This window comes from Protopterus annectens, chromosome 5.part0 (genome assembly GCF_019279795.1).
Source record: "Protopterus annectens isolate FY-2018-M chromosome 5.part0, PAN1.0, whole genome shotgun sequence".
Taxonomy (NCBI): Eukaryota; Metazoa; Chordata; order Ceratodontiformes; family Protopteridae; genus Protopterus; species Protopterus annectens.
In genome coordinates this window covers 12,833,934-12,845,036 of record NC_056735.1, presented here as the reverse complement: position 1 = coordinate 12,845,036, position 11,103 = coordinate 12,833,934, and the positions used below count along the sequence as shown (strand labels likewise).

The following is an 11,103-nucleotide window of genomic DNA, read 5'->3' as shown; positions in this document are numbered from 1 at the left end:
TCCAGGTGGATTTGCTGATTTACAGTGGCTGCCTGTCTGAACATATTCCAATCTGTGCATTCAAAGCAATCCTGGAGTTCTGATACTGCTTCCTTGGGCCATAACCTCATTTGCTTTTTGGAGGGCGTTCCTCTGGTTAGTAATGGTCTGTACACTGGAACTAATATGATGAAGATATGGTCTGCGATGCCCAGGTGTGGATGAGGCAATGCCTTGAATGTCAGTTTAACAGTGGTGTAGACTTCATCCAGTGTGTTCTCACCCCTGGTTGCAAAATCCACAAGTTGGTAATAGTGAGGAAGGACTGACTTTATATTGGCCTGGTTGAAGTTTCCTGCTATTATGTGTACATTTTCTAGATTCTGATTTTGGAAATCACTGATCTTCTTGTATAGGGTAGCCAGTATCTCATTTGTATTAGTACTGGAAGGGATGTACACAGCTGTAATGCTTACACCATTAAATCTCCTTGGCAAGTAGAAGGGTCTGCACTTTAGTGACATAACCTCTAAGTTTTCAGAGCAGTGAGTGGAGATTATCTGGCAGTTAGTACACCATCTGTTTACATAGATACACACCCCTCCCTCCACATGATTTTCCACTAAGAGACTCTATCCTGTCTGCTGTGAATGATGAGAGCCCTTCCAGATATACTGCACAGCCATTTATATTAGAGTTTAGCCATGTTTCAGTGAAAATAAGAACACACCAGTCTCTTACCTTATTTTTAGCAGTGAGCTCCTTTCTTGAGTAGTCCATTTGCTTATGTAATGAAAGAACATTTGCTAGTAACATGGATGGAAGTGCAGGCCTGTATGGGTCTGCCTTCAGTCTGGCAGTGATTCCAGATCGAGACCCTCTCTTCCTTGCTCTTTCACATCTCTTTCATTTCCTTCTTCCTCTGTGACTGATTGGTGTCCTATGTTTCTACTTCTGATGTACTATATTATTATTTAAAGCTTTTAATGTACCAAATTAATGTTTTGAAGTTATATTCCAATATTGTATGTACTGTTGTCACTGGAGCTTTTCTCCCCGGGCCTCCACTGAAAAAGGACAGATGCCCAGCTGGACTTTCCCTGTAAACAAATGAGAAATAAATAAATAAATACTGCTTGTGCAAGGCACTTTGAACCATGATTTTGTAGAATTCCCAGTTTTTCTAGCTCAAAGACTTTTGAAGGCCCCACAGGCCCTGCAGACATCAGATCATCAAACCATTTGCACTGCGAGCTTGATTGTTGAATTTCCAGACGTTTCTCACTACTATAAGTTATATTATAGTCTCTTTTTGTCCCCAGCTTAGTTTTTTCCTTAAAAATTGACATAGAAGTAGACAAATAATGTATTTTCCTGCCGGCCTGAGCAGCCGCTGCCTCACTGGGCACCACCATTTTTTTTGGTGATTTATTCCTTAAAGCAACAGCTTTATGAGATAAGAAGGAAGATTTTGAGGTACTGTTAAATCTAGGGATGTGAACTCAAGTCATTAAACCTGAGTTTAGATTTACTCTGACATGTTTCAATACCCAGTAGAGTTTGTATATAACAGGTCTCAACTCTACCTAATTAATCAATCGCTGATGATTCATCCTGTTTACTGTTTAAGAAAAGGGACTGTTTAAAGTTTACTTTTAAGCAGCGTCTCCCCATAAACAACAAATTTGCATTGCCATCTAGTTTCCAAGACCTGCAGCTGGTTATCGAAATCTCCAAAGAATAAAACCAGTGGTATAATGCAAAACTGTTGTAGTACATTGCAGTGGGCTGACGATAACTAACATTAATAGGCTGAGCCCGCAGCTAGTCATGCTGTGATCAATGTTCCACCCTGTAACCAGAATGTTAATAACTAACTAACTAAATAATATACATGCTGAACAGGTATAGAGAAATAAGTATTTTTAAAACTCTGGCACTGAGTAAACATTATCTGTGGCCGTAAGCAACTGTTAGTGTTTTATGAAATTAAAACTGACTGTATGGTCCAGAAACATATTTCTAAACACAGGGGATACTGCCAAAGGAAAATTTGCCAATGCTCTTGCAATATACAAGAAGACACAAAGAACAACATACTTATCTTTAACATGTGGTAGAAATTTGTATATAAAATAGAAAATACATTTCTGGAACATGCCAGCAGTTTTCCCAAATAAAAGCAATCACAGCTTCATACACCTCAAAACACTGCCTAGTCAGCACTAGAGTTGTCAAACCACTTATTTGTAAATATGTTTTCCACAGGAAGTGCAAACTGGTTAGCCCTACGTATATAACTGCACTAGCTGTAGTGGTTTAATTGCTGTGCTCCGTAATGGCTGTATATTATTCCACCTGTTTTTTCTGGGTGTAACTATGTACAATATAACCAGGTAAATTGTTATTCTGTATGTCACATTTGATGTGTTATTGTTTTTTCCTTCATTGCTTGATGCTTTCCTGATTGTTTCTACTTTATGCTAGCAACTTTCACTATGTTATCTTAATATCAGATCATGTGGAGTCTCACAGTTTAAACTAAACATTACAGTAGTTTTGCTTTTGTTAGCAGGTCGTTTTCACTTCTGAATGAGCCCAGTATCTATGTTTTTAACCCTTCCACTCTTCCATAATTTTTTTTTTATTTAAATGTAGTTGTGGGAGTAGGATCTCTTAAATGTCCTCCTCCTGTGATCCTGCAACTGTATGGTATCAATATAGGCCACAATGTTGGTGCATCCCATTCATATTAAATGTTCTAAATGCCTGTTGCTGTGCGTAACATTTTTATTATTGCTTACCAAGGTGCTGTACTTTTTTTTTTCATTTGTGCTGGAGTTCCTATTTTAGGTTTTTGTAAATAATTTTTAATTACACTCGGTGGTGGTGTACTTTTTAGCATATCTAAATGCTCTCTTGTAGGGATGTAAATTTCGTTCAGGATGTACTATAACTAGGTGAATTACTCATATGTCAAAATAATAAATACATAATATAGTTATTAAACAGTTGTTAATTTCAGGCAACGCCGAATTCATCTGTTTTTTTTCCATGCTGCCTTTCTGTCTGTAGAACACATTTCTGAAATTATGCAACCTGACAGAACTTGGCATATGAATAGTCCTTGTATCAACAATCTCAGTCCTAGTGAAAACAAATAAAAAAAAACATGTGAATGAGTATAATAACTCACTGTGTACTCTTCCTGTCTGATTCATCATGGGAATAGGTGTGTTAATGAAAGAATGCTTTGGTTCAAATGTCCATCCACAGACTGTAAATAGCAAACAATATTCAAGCAGCACACAATTGCCTGTTATGCAGATTATCTCTGGAATAGGGAAAGAGTTTCAAGGGCATATCTCTGCAAGTGAGCAGTTAACTTTGTTTAGAGTGCAGTGGTTAGTGTGACTGTAAATAATCAGCTGGCTAGCTGTCTTTGCATTGTGCAATTTAGAAGGTGATTGGTGTGCATTGTTGCATAGTTTAAGTACTTTTGCTAATGTATTGTGTTACAAGATTGTGACAAAATCTGAAAACAATCTCTTTAAAATTATTTTTGATAAAATGGATTCTTAGCTCATAACGGTTGATCTGTGCGCTGTGTGGGAGGATTAATGCTCATAATGCATGCAGTATGATGCAGACACTTCAAACAGCTACCCAAATGATAATGGTGCTGTACTGCAGAAACCGCAAGCTTATCTGTAAGTGGTGATAACGTGGCATAACAGAAATATACTGTAGATATTAAGGGCAGTAACAAGAATCACAGAACATTGAGTTTGGTGAAATCATGGCTACAGTGTTTTACATGACAGCATCACACGCTTGTTAACACACAATTTCTAGAGTACTACAATTACAGACTTCTGTTCCTCATTCGTTACAAATGTTTAGCAGCGCATGCATTGAGCAAAGGAAAACGACAGACAAGATAAAGCTAAGGACTGAATGCTTCTTTAGGGTAAAGGGAACCAGGTATATCTATGGGGAAAGTAGGATAAAGGCAACATGCAAGGGAAACAGGTAAGTAAGGATCGCAAACAGAGGGTTGTTGTAAGTATGCAATCCATATGCTCTGACTTTGTCAAAAAGTCTCACGTTAATAGCGTCCTTGAAGTAGTCCGTGATTGGTTGAGAGTTATGCCTACAAGTGCCGTCGAGGAGCACGAACAAGTAACTACTGCTTTCTCTAGCAAAAGACGAAGAAGTATATCTTACTTGCACAACGTTAATGCTCCAGAAAATTGGACTGCATAACTATTACCGCCCCCCCCCCCGAAAAAAAAGTTGGAACACACTCAGAAGAGGGCGCTGTCAATCTAGTGAAATATATATTTTTTTGTAATGGCGGACCTCAACAGGGAGTTAAAAGAGTACTTGCTACAGTCTAAACAAGGAAGCGGAGCACCCTCCCCAAATCCCCCGACAGAACCAAGTAGTTCAAAATCAAAGTTCGGAGCCTTCTTGGGACGTATCATCCCTCAATCGGGGCCCTCACAATCGGGAACAAATTCTACGAACGCGTCCTCATGGCCCTGGTCAGGAGAGCCAGACCCCTGTCTTCCGCAGGGTATGACACGTTGGCAACGGCTAACTGGTGCAGGAATTTGCCTGGTGTTTGCAGCTATTTGCTTCGGCCTGGCACTTCTTTATGCACCACTGCTGCTGCTCCGAGCGCGGAAGTTTGCTTTGCTGTGGTCCCTTGGTTCTTTGTTTGCCCTGGCAGCCGTAGCGTTAGTCCGCGGTCCTAGCCGCTTACTGGCCTTTCCTTCTCCAGCTGGAGCAGTGTACGCAACCGCGTTACTTGGCACACTGTACGCAGCTTTGTCTCTGCAAAGCACCGTCCTCACTACCCTCGGAGCTGCAGTAGAAATTGCCGCTGTGGCCGTCTATGTTGTTGGCTTCATCCCCGGGGGAACCTCCGGCCTACGTTACGTCTTAGGCGCAGTTCGTGCTGCCCTATGCCGTGGGGTTACGCAAACCCTGCCGGTGTGAGGGTGGGGCTTTCTTTGGGTAGTAACAACATAGAGGGAGGGGGGACATTGAGAGGGGATCTTATAATTAAATGCTGCTACAATAAGTTTACTACAAATTAACTACTTGAGTTAACATATAAATTGAAACGTTGGTCCAACAGTTATTTTTGCATTCCACATCTTTTTTTTTTCATTTCAGCCAACTCTTGTGTTTATAATCATTTAACTAGTAGGGGTTAGTTGGGTTGCTTTAGATTTCTTATAACGTAGGACAGTCCCAGATCTTACAGAGCACATAATTAAAGAACCAATGCCGCAGCAGTAAGAACAATAGTAATATGTACATATACCTGTGATCTTTCCTAGGATATTTTAAGATGAACTGTTAATACAGGAAACGGACAGATTGCATTTGTGGGGGGAGATGGAGGTGATATTGAGAGGGGAGCTTGTAATTAAATGCTGCTACAATAGGTTTACCACAAATTAACTACTTGAGTTAACATTTATATTGAAACGTTGGTCCAACGGTTATTCTTGCATTCCACATCTTTTTTTTTTTTCATTTCAGCCAACTCTTGTGTTATAATCATTTAACTAGTAGGGGTTAGTTGGGTTGCTTTAGATTTCTTACATGTTAGGCAGTCCCAGATCTTACACAGCGCATAATTAAAGAACAAATGCCGCTGCAGTAATGACAATAGTAATATGTACATATACCTGTGATCTTTCCTAGGATATTTTAAGATGAACTGTTAACACAGGAAACGGACATATTGCATTTACGTTTCCATCTTTGCTCCTGTGATGAACAGCAGAATGAAAAGTTCAACCAGAGGTTCCGGATGTGGTCGCTGATCCATGAATTCATCCAGAGTTCCAGATTTGGTAAGTGAACCATTTCATGGACTGCGTAGAAACAAAACTTTAAAACAGAAGAATGTAACGTAACTATTGGAGTCTTTATGCTTTACTAGTGGAAAACATCATGACTTGATGGACTAGTGAATAATACAGGGAAGGAAACCAGGCCCATATTTGATGGATTAATTGGGCACCTTGGATATGTTACTTGTGGCCGTGATAAGAAGACCATAGAGGCTAAATTTAGATATGTGGCCTTTTTCATCATCTAGGTTAGTATGTTGTATTGCTAGTTATTTGTTCAGTAACTTCTAAAATGGAATGTCAGGCTATAAGTATTAATGCTATGATTTATTCTAAATGAATAGGTGGAGATGCAAATGCATATTCTCCATGAACAGGGCTTCGTAGTGGAGTATGTCTCATAGCTGTCCCTTATAAGCATTAACATTAGCTTCTGCAACCAGCTTCTCCAACTACTTGTTTATATTTATTTGTTTGTACATTTGTTAACCAGGTGGGTGAAATTAAGTGAAAGATCCTTTTCAGATATAACCTAGACCCAAGGTAATTTGGAATAATTGCATATTTGCTTAAGGCACAACTTTGTTATATCTTTGATTACACCTATTAAGAGTGACAAGGTGGAACAGCAGTTAGCATTGCTGCCTCATGGTACTTGGTTCTCCAGTTTCGGTTCTTGGCTGTAGTTCCTTTTGCATATTGCACCTCACTGTGTCTGTGTGGACTTTTGCCTGGTGCTTTGGTTTTTCCCCTATGTCCTAAAGACTTGCTTGTCGAAGATGAATTGGTAGCCTTCCAAATTGTGCATGGGTATTTTTGCGTCAATGAATGTATATCCTGCAGTGGGTTGGCTCCCCATTCAGGATAAGTTTTACTGACGTGCATCCATGATTGCTGGAATAGGCTTCTGGGTTGTCCAATAGTCTTAAACTTGATTTAGTGGGTAATTGGAAAATGCACATTTGTGTGTTATACAACTGCACTATAGTACAGTTTGATGCTGGTACGATACAAATTGAGTCTGAAATATTTATGTGTGTCACAGGCTGAGAAAATGTGAGTGCTTAATATATTCTTTTTTGGAGAAAGGATGGTTAGAAACATATTTTCTCTCTATGCTTGTTGACTGTCAGGCCCTCCCCCATATGTGTCATTTTTAATATTTTTTATTACATTATCACTTAAGACAAAGGCAGACATGCATTAATAGAAAACAGTAACATTTTTTATTTACATACATTGTACATTGCATAAACATTTTCTCTCTTTATAAGAAAGGTAATTTAGTCCAACATTACATAGATTGATCAATTCCTGCCTTCCCTTGAACCTCATTCTCTCTCCTACTAAACATTATTTTGCATGTACTGTTCACACAAATTCCATTTATTTCTATGTAATTTACTTCTTCCCTTTTCTAACGATTCTACTTCCAATTCTTTTATCTGTTTTACAATATTCAGTACTTAAAATACAGCTGGTTTAGATTTTGATTTCCATTTTCTAGTAATTGCGTTTTGGCAGCCAACATAATTAAACTTAATAAGGTCTTAATATGTGTAGGCAATTCAGATCCTGTGTACCTTATTTCATAAGTTGTAGCCATTTGCTCCCCCAATATTTCTGAACAACTTTTTTTGATTACTATATCAATTATATCCTTGAATTTCTTGGTCTCATTTTTTCTTTGCCAGTGGCTGTAAATATAAAGCATGTAATAAAAGAGGAAAGAGGATACCCCTGCCTGATTTGTCTGTTGAGACACAATTTATTGGAGAGGAACCATCACACTTTAGTCCTTGCCTCTATCCTTCACATATCCTCCTAGTTAACCTTATTATGGTATTGGGGAAAGCAAATGCTTCCATTTCCCTACTCATAAAATCCCAGTTAATCTGTCAGATACTTTCTGTACATCAAGACCCAGCAACAACAGCTCAGTTTTCTTACATTCTTCTTCTTCCCCCTGGACCATCATTGTTCCATCAATGTTGTCAAATGTTTACTTTCCCTTCACAAAAATCATATTGATCCACATCTGTTAATTTCAGCAACACCTTTTGCTATTCCTTTAGCTACTTGAAACATAAACACTTTATATTCATGGATTAAAATAAAAATGGGTCTATATGAAGCTAGGTCTGATGGGTCTTACCCATACTGGGTAATACAGCTACCACAGCTTTCTTCAAGATGCTGGTGATTTTCCTCAGTTAAAAATACAATTAAACCAAATCTTCTGGATGTTTATCATTTTCTTCCTGCCAGATTTCTACAGAAATGTAATCTGCACTCACATGCGATCACATCCTTGCAAACTGATTATATATCACCTGTTTTTGTCTCATCTCCTGCTATCTTAACTATTAGTTTTTGAGCCTCATCTTCCTCCTCTAACCTTGGGAAACACAGGTATTCCATGAATATGTCCATCTGTGCTCTTTCTTCGTTCCACATTCCTCTGCTTTATACACATTTTCAAAAAATTTCCAAAATATACGTAATGATTCTCTAAAAACTATGGTTATTTTTCTTATCATAGGCTCCCTAAGTTTGGTGATGACCCTTTCTACTTTCTGATGCCTAAGTCATTGTGCTAAAAGTTTTTGTGCTTTGGAGTTATCAAAAGATAGTTGCTTAACAGCAATCTTTACAAGCTCATTTATATTATCCAAATACTTCCTTATTTTCTCTAGCACTCTGCAGTTGCTGCTCCTGTTCTTTGTCACCTTCTCTGAATAATTCCTATTACTTCTTAACTCTACGTCTTTCTCTTTTTCTGTCTCCTACAGGCCTTTAAGGGGAGCTCTATGCTTGGCATACAGAGCATTGTCACACCCCACTCTGATGGATCTCCTGTATATCCACAAAACAAACAGTAGCAGAACTACCTGTTCTAAAGACTTAAACCTTGCCTGTGATCTAAATAGAACCTGCTGGAGAGATAGGTATGTATCCCAGAGACTACCCCGTCTATGGAACAGGCTCCCCATCCATGTGAAGCAGAGTTCCTCCCCAACCCAATTCAAGTGCAACTTGGACAATTTGATGGGAAACCGGAAATTCATCCCTGGTTTGGCACCTATGTCTGTAATACAAACAGGTAACCTGTAAAGGGTTCATCTCCCAGGCCTATGCTTACACTTATCAAGGGTATCGGAACTTGTCAGAGATTTTGGATGCATGGCTAGGCTTAAAAAGGCCCTAAGATTCTACATTCTGTTCTTTTATCTGTGTTACAATATTCACTATTTCAAGAATAGTTGGTTTAGATTTTGATTTCCATTTTCTAGAAATTGCTTTTTTTCAGCCACCAGAATTAAACTTAACAAAGCCTTGCTATGTCTTGGCAGTTCAGATCCTGTATCACAGCTCAAAAATAATTTCCTTAGTTACACTCATTTGCACACCCAGTATTCCAGACTAAATACTTTGTTGGGAATTTTTAAAGTCTGCCAACTCATTACACTCTCAGACCATATGTTCTTAATTAGCTCTTTCTTCCCTGTCACACCTCCAACATTTGCCATCTACCTATGGGAAAAAAAATGTTGGGAGTCATTTGGGGTATAAAAGTATCTATGCAAACACTTCGTGCACAAATGCTAAATCTTCTAGATTTTGTTACATACTTGATTACCATACATATGTCTTCCCATTGTTTCTTTGCGAATTGCATATCTAATCTTTCTTCCTAATCTTTTCTGTCCATTTCTGATTGGTTTCTGTAGTTATTGTGCAGTAGGTTCATAGGTTCATACTAGGCTATCTGCCCTGGGGCAATTATATGCCTAGCCCGATTCTGTATGGCTTACGCCACCCCTTGATTTGAGTATACTGTGCCCTTTTTAAGGTTTAGTTTACTGTGCCACTGTCTAATAGTGACACGGGAGTAATCCCTGGGACAAACCTACGATCCCCCATCCACCTATTGAGATTCTTCTTGAAGAGATTCAGTGAGGTGCTCTGCCTCACATGAACTGGAATTCTATTCCAGAGCGAAGGGAGCCTCTGGGTTATGAACCTGTCCCACCAGCAAGTTCTATTTATTTCTCTGCTGAGGTTCAAGTCCCTCGAGCGTGTGGCTCTAAGGGATTTAGATTTACTGAGGTGGCGCATGTCCATTAATTCTGGATTTGACATAGCTTTGTATGTCAGGCATAGATCGCCTCGAAGTAGGCGGTATGCAACTGAGTAGAGCTGGAGTTTTTTTAACTGAGCAGCATATGGCATCTGTTTGAGACCCTTGATCCTCTTGGTGAGATACTTTTGGGGTCTTTCTAATTGCTGCAGGTGTCGGGTAAGGTACATCCCAAAAGGGGCATTGTATTCTATGATGGGCCTGATGAGGGATGAATAAAGGGGCATGATTACCTCTCTTGATCTAGATGTGAAACCCTTCGTGATGAGGTGGGCTATGTAGAAGGTCTTTCTAACCACTTTGGCAATGTGGTTTTCAAAGGAGAGATTGCTATCAACTTGGGTCCCCAGGTCCCTAATAACTTTCTCTGTACTTAATGGGTTTCCGCCTATGTGGTAATTTGTGGGCACATTGTTTTTGCCAAAGGGTATGACTATACATTTTTTGGCATTTAGCTTTAAACCATGGCTCTGGCACCAATTATCTGTCTCTGTGAGACCTTTTTGAAGGATGTTTGTGTAAGCTGGAGAGTCGATTATGGCGCCCAGTTTGCAGTCATCTGCGAACTTGGTGAGCCATAGTCCTCCCACGTTTGCCTGTACCTCGGAAAAGTATATACCGAACAAGAGTGGTCCCAGGACAGAACCCTGTGGGATGCCACTAGTGACCGGTTTCGAGTCTGACATGGCTTCAGCAACTCTCACTCTGTGGGTTCTGTCTTTAAGCCAGTTTGCGTCCCATCTTGTGACATAGGGGTTTATATTTAAGCTGGATAGCTTATCTATGATGCCCGAGTGGGGTATTGTGTCAAATGCCTTTGCAAGGTCCAGATAGGCTGTGTGGACTACCTTCCCTTCATCTATGGCTTTGGTGACTGTTTAGAAGAAGTCAGCCAGGTTCAAAAGGCAGGATCTGCCCTTGACAAAGCCGAACTGGGTAGGATCTAGTGTCTGTAGGTCCCCAGTGTCTTTGTTTATGAGCTCCATGATGATCCTCTCCATAGCCTTGCAGAGTAAGCTAGTCAGGCTTATGGGGCGATAGTTTCCAGGGTCCGTAGAGGCTCCACCTTTGTGGAGTGGGACCACTGTTGCTGTACGCCATTCTGTGGGC

General features: G+C 39.7%; 1 protein-coding gene across 6 annotated transcripts in view; it reads left to right on the top strand.

The window, feature by feature from the left end:
• The first annotated feature begins 3,866 nt into the window (after nt 1-3,866).
• The window catches only part of SFT2D3 (SFT2 domain containing 3), a 337,681-nt gene continuing 330,444 nt past the window's right edge, over nt 3,867-11,103 (top strand). For 5 of the 6 annotated variants that reach the window (XM_044072066.1, XM_044072069.1, XM_044072068.1 and 2 more), the window contains exon 1: nt 3,867-5,852. In XM_044072066.1, coding sequence (XP_043928001.1) covers nt 4,333-4,983 — 651 coding nt within the window. In that variant the 5' untranslated portion in view covers nt 3,867-4,332 and the 3' untranslated portion in view covers nt 4,984-5,852. The other variant, XR_006364930.1, reaches the window with a different exon arrangement.